Source organism: Megalobrama amblycephala, linkage group LG16 (genome assembly GCF_018812025.1).
Source record: "Megalobrama amblycephala isolate DHTTF-2021 linkage group LG16, ASM1881202v1, whole genome shotgun sequence".
Taxonomy (NCBI): Eukaryota; Metazoa; Chordata; class Actinopteri; order Cypriniformes; family Xenocyprididae; genus Megalobrama; species Megalobrama amblycephala.
In genome coordinates, this window is record NC_063059.1 from 35,146,084 (window position 1) to 35,167,300 (window position 21,217).

Below are 21,217 nucleotides of genomic sequence, written 5' to 3' on the forward strand. Positions count from 1 at the left end.
GACAAAAAAATGACCTGTCACATCATTGACCCATTTCTTGACATCATGCCCTCAGTGAGTAGTAACTTTTAACAAATAAAGGAATGACTAGAAGTCACAGTATTCACTTTATATCTGAAATGCAATCAGTTGGGTAAAAAAAAAACGCGTCTAGAACAATACCACAGTACAGCTGAGCACTTTTTGGGGTTTCGTGCCCCTTTAAAATATGCAGTATAAATGTGAGAAAAGGTTTGAGGTTGGACACCCTCACTGGACGTACAAGCACCCATGTAAATGAGCATTATATACAGCCACTAAAACCTCTCCTCAGATTACAATCAATATTACACACTGGTAGGTAGAAGGGGAGGGGAACTGTACAAGAAGGACGAAAGAAACCAGACGATTTTCTCCAATGGATCAATAAATACACGTCAGCTTCAACACTGTATGGACCACACAAACATTTTCCACAGGTCACAGTGGGATTGCTTTAGATTAACATCACACACAGAGTTATCTCTGCTATTTTTCCATTACGCTCCTGTATGATAGCTAACTAGCTTGCATCAACAGCAATTTTCTTGCTAATGCTGCTCAAGTTTCAGCCATATAAACAGACAGTGATGTATTATCTGCTAGACATATGCAATTTCACATCTGTATATTTTATAACAGGATAAATTGTATAAACACGTGTATACTAAAGATAGCAGTTATATACAATAGCTACACATGCTGCGTAATATTTGGAAATCTGTTATACTTGAGGTAATCTGGGCTGCTTGAACACACCTGACACCGTCATGAACTAGATCTACATTTTCACACTAAGAAAGTTTAATGCTTATGGTAAAGTTTTGAACAAACATTTCACCACAAGTATAAGTAATTATAGTGATGCTTACCTTAGCAAACAACGCTTTTAGCGTCCCATCTTGACTGAGAAATCTTGAGGACAAAAGGCGGGAAAAATGGAGATTTGAGAGGAAACTCTAGAACTTTAGAAGAGTTAAGAGTTAAAATGGAAGAATAAATATTCAGAATATTCAAGCGTTTTCTATTTTAATCTGTCAGATTAGTTAAACGTTATTTTCTCTTATAAATCCTCAAGTAAATATGCTTGTTCACCAAGAGTAATGCAAAATACTGAATAGGTGACACAACGGCGCCATCTTCTGTCCAGCTTGTATATTTCACTCCCAATCACATCTAGTGCAGTGGTTCTCAACTTTTTGACTCCAACAATTGTCCACAACACTCATAGTTTCTAGAAATTAAAAATGTAATTAAAATGTTTATTATTTAAATGATTAAATTTGAGGATTCCATAAGTTTTAGCAGCTGAATGTCCTACTTGGTGATCCTACTCATTGAGAATTTACACGAGTCTTGACTCTTCCAGTTGTTAGTAATTGAGGCCTATTGGGATAAGTCTTTTTAAATAATATTTTTTACTCAAAAAAAAAAAAAAATCTACTCAGTATAGCTTGGCTTAACTAGTATTTGTTATACCAGTGGAGTTATACAATTTTATTAAAGTACATGACTTTTCCAGGACTAGAAACCACATTCACAATTAAAGGATTAGTCCACTTTTAAATAAACTTTTCCTGATAATTTACTCACCCCCATGTCATCCAAGATGTTCATGTCTTTCTGTCGTCATTTGAAAAGAAATTAAGGTTTTTGAGGAAAACATTCTAGGATTTTTCTCCTTATAGTGGATTTCAACGGCTACCAACAGGTTGAAGGTCCAAATTACAGTTTCAGTGCAGCTTCAAAGGGCTTTAAACGATACCAGACGAGGAATAAGGGTCTTATCTAGTGAAACGATCTGTCATTTTTGAAAAAAATACAACCGTTTATGCTTTCTAAACACAAAATCAATATCGCCTTGAATGTACTTCCGCTTTCAGCATTCTTCAAAACGCCTTCCCTATTCTACTTACGGAAAAAAAAAAAAAAAACTGGCGCCGCGTTCGTTCCGTAAGTAGAATAGGGAAGGCGTAGGACATTCAGCGTAAGCGCTTTGAAGAATGCGGAAACGGGAAGTACGTTCAAGGCGATATTTTGTGTTTATAAAGCATATACAGTTGTGTTTTTTTTTGAGGATTTGGACCAATTTGGACCTTCAACCTGTTGAAATCCACTATATGGAGAAAAATCCTGGAATGTTTTCCTCAAAAACCTTAATTTCTTTTCGACTGACGAAAGAAAGACATGAACATCTTGGATGACATGGGGGTGAGTAAATTATCAGGAAAAGTTTATTTAAAAGTGGACTAATCCTTTAAGCTATACAGTACTATATATCAATGTTTCTATGGCCATGGGAACCTTGGTGCTTCTTCAAAACAAACAAACAAATAAATTTAATTAAAAAAAAAATCCCACTAATCTAGTGGCTCACACTAATAAGGGCTTTTCACACTTGAAATAGTTAACCCTGGGTCATTCTAAACCCCTGGTAAACAGAATCCTGGGTTATCTTTATTCACATTTCACACTGCTTATACTATACCTGGTGTTGACCGTTAATCCTGGGTATTCATAAGCTACCGTTTCACACTGCACATTCTTAAACCCCGGGTTAAAGTCTTTATCTGCATATATGCTGTATCAGTGGCACTAACTATAAAGGTAAGACTGACGTTCTCTTCTTCACTTCAATTGTCACATTTTCCATCGCCGTTTGATATTTTTATTATCATACGCAGAAATGACTGTTTATACATCGCGCGGTGTTTCCATGACTGCCCAAAGTGCGTGAATATAAGGCACTTGGTTGTCGGTTGCCAAGCATCTAGTTGTAACATACTAACACCACAATGTTTCACACTGTACAAGTTTGGCACAGCAATGCAGAGTAAACACCGCAAAAGCGATGCTTCAGAGCAGGGTTTCATAACCCTAAACCAGAACGCAGAAAAAAACGGTGCTAACCCCGCATCTAATTTACAACTGTAAATATAACTGTTTTTGTTATGCAAGACTTGCTGTCACTTCTAAAAATGATGCATTTACAATAAAATATTTTAAATTAGCAAGTGCAAATGAGGTCTTATTGAGATGCCCTGAGTGAACTTCTCAAATTCCACTCTGTATTGCACATCCTATGCAAAAGGAAAAAGGAAATGCGTCCCTATTTAACCCCCGATTACAGCTTTATCTAGCACAATCCTAAGTGTTAAACCCAAATACAGGTCAGATTCGGCTTGAGACCTCTCGGATGAGTGAGCGGATTAGCTTGGAGCTAATGACAAAACCTGACAAGTCAGAGTCGCACATTATGACAACATGAACATCAAACACATAAGTGTATGCATATACATTTATTTTTATTGGAAAACACTGATACATACTTCACATATTATCCATACAGATTTCACATGTTGAGTATTCCCACGTCATGTCGCTCATTTTCTAACCCTGCCAACACGAAACTCTCAAGACAGTCCAGAAAAGAGTAAGATATGCTATGTAAAGCTCTTCCACAGGAGTAATACGTTTTGGCTAGGAAAAAAAAAAAAACCCCAATTATGAGACCAATAACAAGCCCTTCATGGTCTTACTAGAAACACAATTCAATACCTCGTCTATCCACCCCCCGTTCGACAGTTTCACCTTTATCGGTCGTCTTGCAAGCGGAGCGCAAATGAAATTTGGAGCACTTGACAACAAGAGGTGTGACAAACCCACGAGAGCAGGAGACATATGAGCCATAAAAGCAGCAGCAGCAGGTTCCTCTTCTGTGGTTGAATGTATAATCTACACCAAAGTGCAAATATATATAGATATTTGTGTGTGTATATTCATAGACTGGTAACATATTTCTTAGTTGACTACAAGACCTCTTGCAAGAAAGTTGAGGCTTACGAGTATTATGGCACATTTCAAGACCATGGATCAAACAAAAGTCACAGAGCTAACTAGAATAACAATAAGCAATGCAAAGTTTACCAGACGTTAATATTGCAGAACAGTACATTTATAAAGCATAACACTGATTATCTATGCAACTATATAATTTTTACAGTTATGCTATTTGCGTTATTCTGTCACATTTCCATTCTGCTGTACATACTTTGCATCTCAACGCTCCCACAAAGTTTGAAGTCATCAGAGACAAAACCCACATTAAAATAAAGGTTTAAACCAGCTGACGAGAACCACTGGCAACCAAGTACATGCCTTATAGCCCATAAAGACACTCTTCAAGTCGTACGGTGCCATTAAACTGCAGACTATGAGTATGACGTCGGGTTTTTACAATATGTACGTCTTCATAAACATCCAGTTTCCGTTCCGTTTGGAGTCTTTAAAAGGAGAAGGCAATACACAAAAGCATGGCTTCACCACAGGGGTCACACGCAAAGATTTCGCTCAGTTTGTATTAAAGGCAGCACTGTGACCCTGGACTAAGTACCACAATGTTTTAGCATTATTATTATAGTTTTTTTTATTTATTTACTCTATTTTGGAGCGATGAAAGAACACTCATGAAAGGAGATGTCCTCTGCATTTTAAACGCTGCCGTACTAGGCATGGACTTCAACTCGTGTGCGACTAAAGTGACGTTCTGTCCTCAAAATTTGTGTCAGGTCTGGAGACGTTTGCTCCAAAAGGGCTCATGCAGTTATGCTTGGTCCATTCACTTCTGCTGGGACAATTGTGCTAGTATATTTCACAAATTGTTTCTAAATTTTTTTTGGTAAGAGATCACAGAATTTGACATTCCAATACTCTCTGAAGTAAACTTTAGATTTTTTTTCTTTTTAAAGACAGAGTGATCTTAGTAGGACAAGCAATGTAAGAGAGAAAGAGAGATACAGGATAAGACAATCCTTCACTTTGCAGTCATCATCTGGACAAACTCTGTGAAGAGAGACAGAAAAACAGATAATAGTAATCTAATGATGATTCCTGACACTGACCTTTAAAAAAAATCTATGGATTTTCCTTTATATTATGAAAGAATTTGATAGAGTTAGAATGTGCTGGTTTTACAAACATTCGGCCATTTTCTGTTGCTCTATTATTTGAAAGTTCATTTAAGGACTGTTTTTTTCTGTAATCACTTAGTATATATATATATAATATATATAATATATATATATATATATATATATATATATATAACAACCTTTTTTAAATAAATATATACACATATACACACTTCCACTCAAAAGTTTGGGGTTTGCACCAGGATTGCATATATTTGATCAAAAATACAGTAAAAACAATAATATTGTGAAATATTATTACAATTTAAAATAACTGTTTTCTATGTAAATATATTTTAAAATGTCATTTATTCCTGTGAAGACTGGAGTAATGATCCTGAAAATTCAGCTTTGCATCAGTGTCACATTATCCTTTAGAAATCATCCTAATATTTGCTGCTCAAAAACATTTATGATTATCAATTTTGAAAACAGTCGTGCTGTTTAATATTTTAGTGGAAACCGTGAAACATTTTTCAGGATTCTTTGATGAATAGAAAGTTGAAATATTTAAGACATTTATATTTCTCTCTTTCAGTCCTTGCTGAATAAAATGATTAATTTCTTTCGAAAAAAAATGTAACTGACCCTAGACCATTAAATGATAGTGTATTTATAATGTATAAAATATATAGAATGAGTTGTGCATCTTAAGTTTAATATTTAAGGTTTAAGGATTAGTTCACTTCAGAATTAAAATTTTCTGATAATTGACTCACCATGTCATCCAGGATGTTTGTCTTTCTTCATTTGAAAAGAAATTAAGGTTTTTTAGGAAAACATTCCAGGATTTTTCTCCATATAGTGGACTTCAGTAGGGTACAATGGGTTGAAGGTCCAAATTACAGTTTTGGTGCAGCTTCAAAGGGCTCTACAGGATCCCAGCCAAGGAATAAGGGTCTTATCTAGTGAAACGATCTGTCACTTTCTAAAAAATAAAAAAATAAAAATAATATACTTTTTAACCACAAATGCTCGTCTTGCACTGCGCTACGATGTGCCACGTGTTACGTAATCACGTTGGAAATGTCATGCGTGACGTAGGCGGAAGTGCCGTGGTCGGGTGAAAAACTCCATCTCATTTTCTCCTCCAACTTCAAACTCATCCAACATCGTTATTTTACCTTTTTTGTAAAGGCTGTTTGACTTAGTCTTTGCTTAGTCTTTCACGCACCTTTCCAACGCGATAACATAATACGCGCCGCATCGCAGAGCAGTGCAAGATGAGCATTTGTGGTTAAAAAGTATATAAATTTTTACTTTTTTTAGAAAATGACCAATCGTTTCACTAGACAAGACCCTTATTCCTCATCTGGGATCATGTAGAATCCTTTGAAACTGCATTGAAACTATAATTTGGACCTTCAACCCGTTGATCCCTTTTGAAGTCCACTGGAACATTTTCCGCAAAAACCTCAATTTCTTTTTGACTGAAGAAAGAAAAACATAAACATCTTGCATGACATGGGGGTGAGTAAATTATCAGGAAATTTTAATTCTGAAGTGAACTAATCCTTTAAACATTCAAAATAGCAATAGTAATGAGAATGCAAGCCTGGTGCTTGCCTAGCAAACACCACTAATTATCAGGTACAAGTCCTTCCTATTTTTAGCTATATCACCCATGTACTGTCACTGCTTTCATTACACCATCACATTCTAGAACTTATGTGTTGAACCTTCAGTGCAGGTGTAAAAAAATGAGTACAAGTCAAAGCACTTTCTCTGGAAGGCTAATTAAAAACAAATTCACACAACAGTAAACATGAACAACCTCCATCTGAATAAAATAAGTTTGAATAAAAGTGTCATTCTGGTTATGCAATACAACTAAAAACTTTCCCTAATGAATAGGAACATGCGCCACAGCTGCTCACCTTCATAGTTGACTTGACCGTCTCCATCGATATCTGCCTCTCGGATCATCTCGTCCACTTCCTCATCTGTCAACTTCTCGCCCAGATTGGTCATGACGTGACGGAGCTCGGCTGCACTGATGTAGCCGTTTCCATCCTGAGAAGAGAATATTATGCCTCATTACACATCAGGTTCTTTTGTGGTGTACTGGGAAATGTTGCTTTTTCCCACCAAGGTAAGGTTAAAAGTAACTAAATGTAACTACAAACTGATGAATTGGACATCTGCAACTGTTATTACAGAATCTACTGAAAACTGCAGAAATTCAACACGCCTACAAAAGGCTTTTCAAACCAAGGATGTGTGAGAGTACTGGCTCTGCACCAGCTGCTCAACTACTGAAATTTCCTTTGCCAGCCATGAGCATCAATTTCCCACTGACGCCCTCCTAAATCTCTGAATGCATTGGCTGTCACTGTGGATATGAGACGTTGAGGTGGTGAGAGGTGATGACGTGTTTTCAGACACGTCCAAATGTGTGGCAATATTTTGATTCCAACTGGTATATTTGTTCAGTAACAATTTAGTTTAGTACATTTCTCACTATTAACTAGTTTATATTACTAGGACATCGACTCAATATTGGCCAACGCTGTTCATGTGAACAGCCCGACGCATGAGTAATTTTTATTTTAGGGTGAACTAACCCTTTAAAGTCAAGCATCTCACTGGATGAGGATCCACTTACATGGTGTAAAAAAAAAATAAAGTGATGCAAGTAAAGATTTCCACATCAAAGAAGGTGGAGCCTCAGACCACACCCACCTATTATGCTATTGAAAGTTTTCTGTTGAAAGTTTGCACTGACGAGTGGTTTTCCAACCACTGAAACAAACTCCAAAACACCTTTATTTGGTCAGATCTTGTTCGAAATTACATCACACCCATTTTTTCTTCAATTTTGCTTGAAGTATATATCTGAGTCTTAAGAAGTCGACTTTTATTCTGAATAAGGACACATGAAATAATAAAAATGTGATTTCATTTATCTTATACTAAAGGTTTTAAATTTATTTTTTTTGATTACTTGATTTTGTGTTCAAGTATCGGACTACAAAATGCCCATCCCTAGTTCAAAGCAAGTGGAAAAGCAATCAAGAGAACCCAAAAGCAACTGAAGCCGTTTGAAGCACGCTCTTATGCCAACGGCCTGATGCAGCCTGTGCCCACATGGTGAATAATCTAACCCACTGTCTGGAAAACACACCTGCACAGTCCTTATGTAACACTTCACATGCTATCAGCTACAGTTTCAAAATCAGCTAGTCAGTGGATTGCCTGGATGACTAGTTGACTGATCATTTTTAAGAAAATCTATTTTATCTGGTTTTGGGTTCACCTGGTGCATTCTTGTGCTCAAACCTTGTACATTCATTAAGATTCTTCATGATTACATTTCATGAAACGGTTCAGTGCTTAATCAGGTTTCAAGTTCATGGCAGCTGCTGTTAATGGAGACATTTCCTCACCTTGTCAAAGACTCTGAAAGCTTCTCGGATTTCCTCTTCACTGTCCGTGTCCTTCATTTTCCTCGCCATCATGGTTAGGAACTCTGGGAAGTCTATAGTTCCATTGCCTGTGGACAGACAGTACCATGTTGTTGCCATTTACCACAAAATAAAATGAAAAAAAAAAAAAAAATCATCTTCATATCCTTCCACCAATGAATCTGCTTCAGGCAATCCTCTTCAATATCTTTCAAAGTTTCGATGCCATGAACTTTGCAAACTTTGACAAGCTTATGTCAAGATCTTCCTGACAACTTCTAAACTAGGGCTAGAACGGCGAGAAGACATAATCGATGACAGTCTACCTCGTTGATTGATTTGGAATGCATCAATGCATTGCTCTGTTTATGTTTGTCACTAGCAGTCGCCACTGAAGTAAATCATATTTTGTGCCTAACACCGTTGCATTTATACATAGAATTTTTTACATGACTCACAGGGCGATCCTTGCCAATGCTAATCTTCCCTCATGAAAAAAACACCTGCCTGATCTAGGACAGGGGTGTCCAATCATTCTCCTGGAGGATCAACATCCTGCAGAGTTCAGCTCCAACACACTGGCCTGGAAGTTTCTAGTAATCCAGAAGAGCTTGTTCAGTTGGTTCAGGTGAGTTTGATTAGGATTGGAGCTGAACTCTGCAGGATAGTGGCCCTCCAGAAGCAGGATTTGACACCCTTGATCTTGGAGGGTACTGTATTGTACGTTGATGTGGATGAAAAGAACCCACGTAACATATGTGGACAAACATAATCGTATCAAACAGAAAGAACTGTGGAATGTTACAAAAGTGTTACCATCAGCGTCAACCTCGTTGATCATGTCCTGGAGCTCAGCCTCAGTGGGGTTCTGACCCAATGAGCGCATCACTGTGCCCAACTCTTTGGTGGTAATGGTGCCATCGCCATCTTTGTCGAAGAGTGAGAACGCCTCCTTGAACTCTGTTTTGAATTACAAACATGCGAGTAAGTACAGTACATGTACACTGCAATGACAAAGGAGCTTTATTTTTGAAGTCTAACCCTCTTTGCACTCTTTGGCAAGTAGGTCATCTTGGTACTCCATGCATAAAGAAAATTTGCATTCTACCAACAGTATACTGCAAAGAGTGAAAGCAGCATTATCATGTGTCAATCAGAACATAATTTACCACTTATCCTCATAGTTACCGATTACAACTTATGCACAAAGTTAAGGCTTTAAAGCAGCAAATTACACACTGTTAAACATATGAAAATTAGAGGAGTGCAAAGTCTTTTCTGTGCAACCACTGTAAGGTCAGCATCCCACTAGACCAGTGGTACAAAGGCCAAGATATTTCTATATTTCTGCTGTAATGACAAAACTGTTTGTTATTTTATATTATTTACAGAAACTACACATAGCAATATATTTAAATGATTAAACAAAATAATTCCAGAAGTTTCAAGAATGGCTTGTTCTTCATGGCTCTTATCTTTATCACAAGTTAATTTACATGATTTTCCCAGTTGTTTCGGGAGACCTTTTTATTTTTTTACTCACAAACAGCAACTTCTCAGCAATTTCTACCCAAAAAAAAAAAATATAACTTATGAAATACATTCCAGAAATTCTCATGACTTAAGAACTTTTTCAGGTCTAGCTTTTAATATTCCCTCACATATCCAGGTTTTTCAAGTCTGTGGGAAGTGGGAACCCTGGTTTAAAATAAAAATTACATTGCTAAGGGAATGAATTGAAATAATAAATAGCATGCTTGTTTATATCTTTTTAGCCGTTTAGCTTATTTTAATGTCTTTTTTAAATCATTTTAAGCCATCTTGTGGCCCCCTAGTGGGTCCAGCCTCCCTGATCAAAAATAACTGCACTGGACGTTTGTTCAGCTGATATTCCTTGAAAATCAATCTCAAAAAATATTGGGCATTGAATTAGTCTGTCAACCCTTTTCTATTCTTAATCGAGATGCTTGGAGTCAGCTAGTGGGACGCTGTCTTAACATCTTCAGACATTATAATTAGGGCTGCCCTCGACTCAATTTTTCTAGTCGACTAGCATTTAAGCAATTAGTCAACTAATCGCACATTTATATTAATAAACCATATAAAACAATAATGAGACTTTAATCACCTATATATAATACATGGCCTAATCAGCGCTCAAACGCACGCATAAAGCTTGCAGCAGTGCACCGGCAAATGTAATGATTATGAATGTGGCGTGAAAAACAGGAGACTGTCTGAACATTTGAATAATTTATTGATAATCTAGTAGCTGCAGAGATGAAGTCGACGATGCTGACTCATCATCTATGCAGTAGTGGACGTGCCTATATGCAAGTTTCATATGGATTATGTAATCTGAGAATATCTGTTTTAGATTTAAACCGGTTTCACTTAAAAGTAGACATTTTCAAGCTTTTCACAGATGTATTTCTCATGTCTATGAGGCAAGTAAATGCTGAGTTTTGGTTCATTTTTGCTCAAGTTCACTTGAAACCGAGACGTCAGAAAGTGCATCCTGTTTTCATTATTTTACAAAAGCACAACATTTTGTTGTTATTGTGAGTTTACAGAAATAAAAGCAAACCATTTACAGTCTCGAATGTTGGATTATTCTTATCTGTATAACCAAAAATGACAGAGAATTTTAAGTTAAATGCAAGTGATCGCACCGGCGCCTCCATGTCATGCAGTAACTCCACACAAACAGGATATGCACCAAATAATAGCACACATTTATCTAGGTTAACGTACTTGTAAAGTTGCTACTATTTACATGTTTCGAGCGATAAGCCATATTAGAAGTCGACGAATGATGAATGATAGGCGAATGTTTGGATTTCCTGTCATTAACGATCTGTCCGTCACAGACTGCGTGATTTCGCCACTTCCTTTTTTCTGCAACTAACCGACTAATACCAATTTTAGTCAACTAAGCCTCTTCTCGTCGACTAACAGTTAATCGACTATTAGGGGGCAGCCCTAATTATAATCCCATTTATCAGCACATTTTTTATAAGCATCTCTAGGCACGCGATTGTCTTCTGCTTTGTGTGCGCACTGATGATGTCTTGTGTAAGACACCATTAGTGGCATTAGTGACCATTTTGAAGCTGACCATCAGAGTTCACTCACCAGCAATCTGTTCCTCGGTCAGCTGATCTGCCTGCATTAGAAAAGAGAGAGAAAGAGAAAGAGGAAGTCAATCATCTCAGTGCCACATCACCACCAGACAAGCTCCAGTTTTGCAGCGCTCGCACACGCACACCTCTGACTAAATGAGTATAATGAAGGACATGCATAAAAATACTCCTTTAAAAATATCCACGGCAGTTATAATTAGACAGTGCCACTTAGGGGGTCATGAATGCGACACACTTAAAATGATTGCGCTTCTCTTTGACACGGAGTTCATTATTCAATTATTAAAGACGAGAGGATTCATCTGTACACGTGATTCACTCGGCGTGATTCAGCTGTGGCTTTTCTGAAAAGTGGCATCAGAAGAACACGCCGTCTTGTATTCAAAGGAGGGTGATTCATAAAGCTTGGAGCTTAAAATGGACAGGGTGTAAAATGATCTATGAGAATACAGCGGACATCGATCTGACTCATCCACATACGAGGCAATGACTTTAGCTTTAATACATTTGGCTCGCCATTTGTGAGATGAGAAAACAGCTGATATAAATGATTAGCCCCATAACAGGAGAAGCACACAGGCTCTAATCAAATTTTGTACTGTAAAAGCGGAACTATCCTGTCTTGTGCTGCCTAACAAGAGGAACTAGACTTTTCTGAACATGATGTGTATGAGCTATGCAAAACTCAAAATGTCAAATAGTTAGTGTGAATGGCACTTTATCATTCTCAAATAGGCATGGGGTCAATGACATGATGCTCATTTTTTGTCCTGGATCTATTAATTTCATATGCAAGTCATATGCAATGACTTGAACACATCTTTTCAATGATGAGCATGTTTTAATTTATGTGTTTATTGGGTGTGTTTTTCACCATACCCTATTAATTGCACTCAGAACACTTGGAACATATGACATGTCTTGCATGGGACCATGTGATACTTCTGTATCTTTTTTAAAAGCTTGATGCTGGTCACCATTTATTGTCAAGATAGCATGACGAGCATGAGTGGGACATTTTTAAATTTCTCCTTTTGTGGTCCAAAAAAAAGAGAGAAGGGCATACTGCATTAGAACAACACCAGTGTGAGTAAATGATGACTTGAATGGTAGTGTGTGTATATTAAAAAAGCTTTTTGAAAATAATTATGTTGTGTACACTCACATTCAAGGTGTAAGGAAAATGTTAAAATTATTTTACTTTTTTCTTGACGGTTACACCATGACATTTTAGTCATTAAATTAAATATGGTAGGCCTATACGTTTTTTTAACAAACCATACAACCCTCTACAATGCCAGCAAATCAGTCACATATACAAACAAATTTCACTAGAGGTGACTACAAATGTATTTTATTAGCCAATGGCTAGTAAACTGTACGATTTCAGTCGTCTGTAATAGAGTTAGAGATAAAAAAGGTTAAGCGCAGATATAATTTCATTGCCCGCTCAGATTTACGCACCGTAGCTTGGCAGAGAGCGCCCTCTAGGGTTGGGCTGATTGGACGATGGCATCGTCTATCGCCGACAATTGACAGACATCACAATGTTGAGTCGACATCATTAATTCTCCCCCTTCCCCCTCAATCCGCCCGCGAAAAAACATCTTAATTAATCACACTATATCGCCCAGTCCAATGCATGCTTTCAATTTCCGCAGTTACTTCAAATAATTAATTGCTTTTTCTGATTAGGTAAAAATAACAATTACGTTTTTCCCGATCACAATATAAATTACATTCAAAACAGTTCAATGAACAATTTAAACAGTAAAGATTTTATTATGCAAAAAACGCCAAACGAATTATAGGCTACTAGATGTTTTATACGAGCTAAACCACTGATATTCAAATGGCGGACTGCAGCATGTTTCCATATGGACCGCAAGACAGAACGGTAGCATAATTTTACGGTAGCACAGTGCTGCGTCGTCATGAAAGCTTATTATTTGCATGTGTTTTTAAGCCTTGCCTATTTAAACATTCAAGCACAAGAAGACGCAAAAGATAACTTGCGTATTTTTTTTGTACACCCACAATCGAAGCACGTGCCCAGAAATTTGCGTCTGACAGCACGTGAATACTGAATTAAGCTCTTTTTCACATCTTGTGCTTGAACAGACAATTTCACACAAAATTAGGCCTATGTCAAAATGCCCTGCTTGGCGAGTCTCCTAGTAAGCAGTCGGTTATGTCTTAAGTGAATGTAAAAAATGTTGGGAAAGTAAACACGTGTGTAACAGTATATTGGATCCATGCATTAGTCTTACAGTGACAGCAGCCTAATATTCCTGCTGCTGTCTGTGTTTTTAATGTTAATGAAACAACAGACTCGCTGCAAAAACAAAAAAAACATTCAATGCTCTTGACTGAACAACTTTTGCAACTTTAATAAGGATTAATCTATATTTAATTTATACAGTGAAGACTATGCAGTGCTATTTTACATTTGATTACTTTGTTCAATTTTCTGTAAAACTCTGTGAAAATTAATCATGAGTGATCCTGAGTACAAACAATAGAGGTGCTTGCCTTGACAAACAAAATCTACTACTCAAACTTTAGGCTAGTGCAAAGGAATGACAGCCCTTCATTCAGATTGAGGCTGTGTCTAAAAGCTGGGAAAAAAGCAACAGAAAGGCACATCTGAATCCAATGCTCGTGTCATATCCTGTCTACTGAGGTGCCTTCATCTGATTGATTTTTGAAGGCAGCATGTATCCTTCACCGCCTTTGATATCCTACAATCCTATGTGTTCAATTCTGTGACAGTTGAACTAAAAAATAAATATGGCCTCTGAAGGATGCGGTTGGTGTTTAGTTTGTGTTTCCACTTTTGAATGGTTAAATGCCTGGTTTGGATGCAGGTGGGCTGCCGTCTCTGTTGCTGCCGGCTAACATATTCTGCGCGCTGCTTCTCAGGCCCGTTACCGCATTTCAATGACTGCAGCAATTACTGTGGATTAAGTGGAGCATGAGGGGACAAATGTTTGTCATGCAACAAGAGTCCTTTCCGAGTTGCATTCCAATTTGATGAGCAAGAGTATGCTTGCGTGTCTGCTAGGGCTGGGAAAAAAAAAATGCTTAAAATGTGTTAGATTTAATATTGATTCTCAAAAGCCACAACTCAATCTTTTTTTTTTTTTTTTTCCACAAAAATTTTACATAATGGGCCCTATTATAATGATCTAATCTCACGGTCTGAAGCACATGGTGCAGGTGCACTTAGGGCATGTCCGAATCCTCTTTTGCTAGTTTAACGACAGAAAAAATGGTTAGAGCAGCAGGTGCATGGTCCAAAAGGGTTGTCTCTTAATGAGTCATGGGTGTGTTTTGGGCATAACATGCAATAAACCAATCAGAGTGCCATCTCCCATTCCCTTTAAATTGAGAACTTGTGAATTCAAATCTAATCGGGACATCTGTATCGATACCCATCCCTAGTGTCTGCACCAGATTTGGAGGCCCTAAGGTCCCCGACACACCAACTACTAAGTTCTTTTATTCTTGTAAACCTTTTTTTGCAGTCTCTTTCTCACAACACTCAACCACTTTACTACAACTGTAGTACTATATGCCAAATCTTCATGTAATGTAATCTGTAAATGTTGTATTTTATCAATGTGAAATAACAAAAATGAATTCACAAATTAAAGATTTACTAAATGTACAAATTAAATAATAAACACAATGCTCTACACCGAGGATTATTTCAACTGGCCCAGTGGATAAATTTTACTTGCCCTGCCAAAATTTTTACTGGCCTCACCACAAAAAAGTAATAAATATGTAAATGAAAATAGTTATTGTTTGTACGGTGTTTGACCCATGCAACCTTAAAAAATAAGGTTATGACACCAAATTTCAGATACCAGTGACATTTCTCAATACTCGATTCCAAATTTGATACCACAACAAAACCTACCTAATATAGATCTCAAATATTATTAAAGACAGGTAAACAGCCAGTAATAAAATAAGAGCAAATGATTGCAATACCATAAATAAATACAATAGCACAAACATACAAATGAAATAAATTGTGCTTTTCAGGATTTTCAGGTAGGTCTAACAGTAAGCAAATCTAAAATAACACTGCATAGTCTTTCACTGTATAAATTAAATATAGAATAATCCTTATTAAAGTTAGAAAAGTTATTCAGTCAAAAGCAGTAAGTGATATTTTTCTTTGTTGTAAAAACATTAAAAACACAGACAGCAGCAGGAATATTAGACTTCAGTCACTTTAAGAGCTAATGCCTGAATCGAATATAGTTTTCTTTCTCGACTGTTTACGTTCACTTAAGCCATAACTGACTAGGTTTACTAGTTTATTCAGCAAGCAATTACATGTGACTTTGCCCGTTCTGGTGCAAGAAGACATGAAAGAGAACTCAATTAAGTATTCACGCGCTGTCTGAGAAGTGGCTATCCGTGCACTCGGGATGTGTGCACGCACAAAACTTCTCACACAGCACACGAGTAGCAAATTGAGTTCTTTTCCACATCTTGCGCTTGAATTTTTAAACTGGCAAGGCTTAAAAACACATGCAAATGATAAACTTTCGTTATGATGCAGCACTGGCCCGATCGGGTCAGACATGTCCGTCAACTGTCCCGAGCATCGTTCATGTCGGCCCCGGGCCATCGGGCAGTTTTTACTGTTGAGCCCTGTAACAATAAATTAAACAGCCCTTTCCTAGTCTCAGCCTCAGACGTCACAACCATGGACCACTGACTGAACATCTAATGCATAAGGCACAGAAAATTGGAAACGCTTTAAGAGTTTTGAAGTTGTCATCTGATTGAATTCTACAGGATTTCAAGGATATGAATAACACAGATCTGATGCAAACAGCACACAAGCAGTGTTAAAGGGGACCTTTAATGCCCCTTTTACAAGATGTAATATAAGCCTCTGGTTAGGGCTGCACGATATATTGTACGATACGAAAAATAACATTGAACTTGAATGCGATTATCGCTTAAACGCGATTATGAAATCGCAAAGACTGCGATTGTTTTTTATGCGCGGCTTGTCAATGAAGTATGGCTCCAAATGCTAATCCATCTGAAAGCACTAAGAGTTTGAGTCGCTTATAACGTACATTTGAAAAAGCAACACACGTCAAACTTCTTTTCAGACATGAGAAGCATTTATTAACATTTAATAACATGTTTTTACTACAAACTCACTTCATAACAACAGTTGAGCGTCCTTCTGTGAGATGATGTGACTTCTTACACAGAATAAGGCAGTCTTGTGTTTATTAGTCATGTTTAATTAATCAAAGCGTTTCAATCTTCTGTTTATTCATCTACAGCGATATGATGCATGTTATCTTCTTCTGCTGCAGGGCATATTTTGATTTTCTGCGCCCTCTGGCTTTCAGATGGAGAAGCATTTACTACTGATCACAGAGCCGTACAGCTCTGACAAGCCACGCGTTAAATAATCGCAGCCTTTGCCATATCGCGTGCGATTTTATCACGATAAATCGTGCAGCCCTACCTCTGGTGTCCCCAAAATGTGTCTGTGAAGTTTCAGCTCAAAATGCCCACAGATCTGCTCCTATTTGGGTGTGAGCAAAAACACGCCATTTTTGTGTGTGCTTCTTTAAATGCAAATGAACTGCTGCTCCCGGCCCCCTTTCCAGAAGAGGGCGGCGCTTTAACAGCTCGCGCCTCAGTTGCTCAACAACAACAAAGCTGGAGAATCTCACGCAGCCAAAATGACAATTGTCAGTAAACGGTGTTCAGCCTTACATTGTTCAAACCGGAGTCGGACACTGATGGAAAGACTCAGGAAGAAGTTACAACTTTTAGAACGTTTCTGAATGGTTAGTGGATAAATTTATGTAGTTGTTGTGGAGTTGATTCAATGTTAACATGCCGTCATGTTAATCTTTTGTGCAAATCCAGCATTGAATTGACCCTTGTTTGTGAAACAGTCCGGCGTAAAAATAACGAAATGGTAACAACTCTTCCTCTTCTCTAAAGCAGCCCAACATGGCCTCACCCCCTTTGTTGCGTGTTCCCGGGGGCAGGGTTTATGCAAATTTTGGGGTTTGTGATGTCACCAACCCAGGAAGAAGCTCGCTGTAGTCCCTACCAGCCGTTTGTTGTAGTCCTTAAAAAGCGATTTCAGGGGGCAACAATTTTTAAAATTCCCCACGCATACGCAGTACTAATGGAACGGTCCACTAATCCATGATTAGGAGGGACCCTCATTCGTAGACCAACATTAAATCTTAATGATGGTATCCTATTTACAAAAAAAGTATATGTAAAATGAATGTGTTATATATTATTTATATAGGCTTCTGGGTATTTGTTTGGGCCCCCTGATTCCTTAGGCCCCCAAGTGGCTGCTTACCTCACTTTTTGGTTAAGTCCGCCATTGGTCTGCACTGCAGATTCAGTGTCAGCGTGTTGCTGCACCAGCTATGATTTGGTTCAATGCAGGGGGAAAGGGGGGAGGGGGACAACCAGGATCCTTCACTGCAGTTCAGCCTGCTGCAATATGCAACTTCACTGCCCACTCCATTCATATTTATGCCTTACACAGCTATATGATCATCTGGGGCTGCGAGATGCTGAACTGCAGATTTTTTTTTACTAAAGAGTGCGCAACAGCTACCCTACATGTTGCAAGTTTGGCCCAGGCAAATGCAACAGACATAACGTACAGCCTCGTATCCGCAGGACGTTTGCAAACTTTGTGAACGTGCATGCAATGCAAATATATGGAGGCAAAGCAAGCTAAGACAAATTCAGATTCTTCCAGAAATGAGGAACTTGAGCGCATGCTTTGCTGATGGTTATTTTTACACCACCACGCCCACACTTATCCTTCTGTTAAAGGCAATGAGCTCAGCCCAAGTAAAATTAGCAGCCAGTCACTGTAGTGTTCACACACCGAGATGAGCAAAGCACTGCGTGAAGTCAACACGCATGATGCTTTACATACTAAACTCGCAATAGTAATGCATCTAACAGACAGCTGCCAATGCTGTGCATTTCATTTCACACATGCATTTGCAACAACTAGAGTCTAATGTGACAACGACATCATTAAAGAACATGCAAGAAACCTAATACAGAAATTGGTGCGCATGTGATTGACAGACTTCAGCTGGCTCGAGAGCAGTAGCGGGAACGCGCTAAACTGCAACGGAACTAATTTATTCATTTATGCCTTTCCAAAAATCTCTTTTAGACTCATTCATATTGATTGGTATGTGATTTTCTTATAATATACATAACACATGTTGATGTGCATCTGTTGGATAGCCCTAACTGGCTAATTAGCAGTTTGTTTAAATAAAAACATTGATGTATTGCGATACATTTTCACTTTCAGTAAAGCTAAAACACTCTTACTACGTTTTACGTCAGTAAATACAAAGCTAAATTATTAGTACAACCATTATCAGCTGTCAAACTGTCTGACAGGATGCTAAAGTGGCTAAACCGTTAGCTAGGAAGAAAAACCATACGACATAAACGTCAGGCTGTACTCACCATCGTTAAGCAATGCCCGTCCGATTGATGTGTGTAAAATCAACTGCAGAGAGCTGATTGTGTTTTATTTGTTGGCGTATAAACGCAGGATCTGTTCCTGTGTGTGTGCGTGTGTGAGTGAGTGAGTGAGTGACTAACCAACCGACCGCAGATCGAGGTGTAGTAATGCGCCGCCGCTGCGCTCTGGTCTCATTCACACTGTATCCCTCCGCGCTACCGCAGGCTATGAGAGAGTGAGGATGAGCCGCCCACAGCTACACTCTCATACTGTGTGGTTTATCTTTTGCTTTGGTGGATTATAAATAGCGCTGCGAATTGAAATGAAACAAACTGAAGTGAGACGAAAAGTCGAAATTATGACTTAAGCCATAGGCTACTAAATCGATATTTTGACTTTAAAAAGTCGTAATTATAACATAAAAGCCGAAAATGTGACTAAAAACATCTGATCTGTGGTGGTGTCGCATATACTGTCTGAGTAGGCACTTCTTTTGAAAAGTTATTATCCTAATTTGCGACTGTTAAAGGGTTAGTTCACCCAAAAATGAAAATTATGTCATTTATTACTCACCCTCATGTCGTTCTACACCCGTAAGACCTTCGTTCATCTTCGGAACACGGATTAAGATATTGTTGATGAAATCCGATGGCTCAGTGAGGCCTCCATTGAAACCATTCAAATTCGAGGTCCATAAAGGTACTAAAAACATATTTGAAACAGTTCATGTGAGTTCAGTGGTTCTATCTTAATATTATAAAGAATACCACGTGTGCCAAAAACACAAATAATTACTTTTCAACAATATCTATATGGGCCGATTTCAAAACACTGCTTCATGAAGCTTCTATTAATCTTTTGTTTCGAATTAGTAATTCCTATCAAACGGCTAAACTGCTGAAATCACATTTGGCGCTCCGAATCACTGATCTGATTTGTAAAGCTCCGAAGCAATGTTTTGAAATCGGCCCATCACTATATTGTTGAAAAGTCGTTATTTTGGGGGTTTTTTGGGGCGGAAAAAGTATTCTTGTCGCTTTATAATATTAAGGTAGAACCACTGAACTCAAATTAACTGTTTTTAGTTAATATGTTTTTAGTACCTTTATGGATCTTGTGTCATTGCTGGCTATGCAGGCCTCACTGAGCCATCGGATTTCATCAACAATATCTTAATTTGTGTTCTGAAGATGAACGAAGGTCTTACAGGTGTAGAACGACATGAGGGTGAGTAATTAATGACATTATTTTCATTTTTGGGTGAACTAACCCTTTAAGTATAAATAGTGCAAGTAGTGTGTTCACACTGAAAATTCCAAAAACAAAAAAAAGTACACTTAAAATACCCGGATGATGCACTAAATTAACGGAAAAAATTGAAATGTGTAATGTTGGACACTTCATGCACTCAACTGTCGCAGCTTTAATTACGTAGCAGAGGTGGAGAGGGTATCAGACTCCCTTGTTAAATGACAAAATAACCTTATACAATTCGTGCACTATATGGATGAGTACATAGTTCATAAGTGCGTGGTGTATAGTGCGTCATTTGGGACACAACTAGTGTCTTTAGTATACTACACGTATCATTGTAACTGCATTTTGGCCTATTAACTTTTGCATAGTCAAACATACCTATCATTTATCTGGCCAAGTATTTTTCTCAAATAGTCTAATTAAGATTAAAACATTAAAAATAAAAAGCGTTTTTTTTTCTGAACCAACATATAAAAAATAGTTGTAGTCAAGGAATAGAACTGGAACTGTTTTACAACATGTTAAAACTAGAACCAACAATAAATGAACTGATGAAAAAGAGGGATACATAAACAATGGAGCTAAACAAAAAACAGGTGAGTATGATACATAACTACAGGAAGTGAGAATTGAACCACAACGGAATACAAAATACAAATTCAGAATCCATGAAAACTTAAAACAAGGGTCTCAGAAAACAGAAGAACAGAAGACACGTGACACAAACAAATGACTACTTATTTAATTTATATTAATTTGCTGATTCATTCATTTTTTATTTATTTGATGAATTTAATATCATTTTGGAAACACCTTACAATAAGATCCAATTATTTAATGTAGTTAATAAAAATGTTTTGTCATTGTATGTTCATGTTAGCTTAGGTTCATTAAACAATATTA

At 37.6% G+C, this 21,217-nt stretch overlaps 1 protein-coding gene across 4 annotated transcripts; it reads right to left on the bottom strand.

Annotated features, from left to right (window-relative positions):
• Positions 1 to 3,302: 3,302 nt before the first annotated feature.
• On the bottom strand, positions 3,303 to 19,236 carry calm3a (calmodulin 3a (phosphorylase kinase, delta)). 4 transcript variants are annotated; one of them, XM_048160086.1, is made up of 7 exons: positions 19,060 to 19,236; positions 11,528 to 11,558; positions 9,434 to 9,510; positions 9,209 to 9,352; positions 8,375 to 8,481; positions 6,866 to 7,001; positions 3,303 to 4,860 (listed from the first exon to the last, which is right to left on the bottom strand). In XM_048160086.1, exons 3-7 carry the CDS (start codon positions 9,474 to 9,476, stop codon positions 4,832 to 4,834), a joined length of 459 nt encoding a protein of 152 aa, XP_048016043.1. In that variant the 5' UTR covers positions 9,477 to 9,510; positions 11,528 to 11,558; positions 19,060 to 19,236; the 3' UTR covers positions 3,303 to 4,831. The 4 variants fall into 4 exon arrangements, with proteins under 4 accessions (XP_048016043.1, XP_048016045.1, XP_048016046.1 ...); XM_048160088.1 differs by lacking the exon at positions 9,434 to 9,510 and having other exon boundaries at positions 19,060 to 19,228; XM_048160089.1 differs by lacking the exons at positions 9,434 to 9,510; positions 11,528 to 11,558 and having other exon boundaries at positions 19,060 to 19,231.
• Positions 19,237 to 21,217: the final 1,981 nt, after the last annotated feature.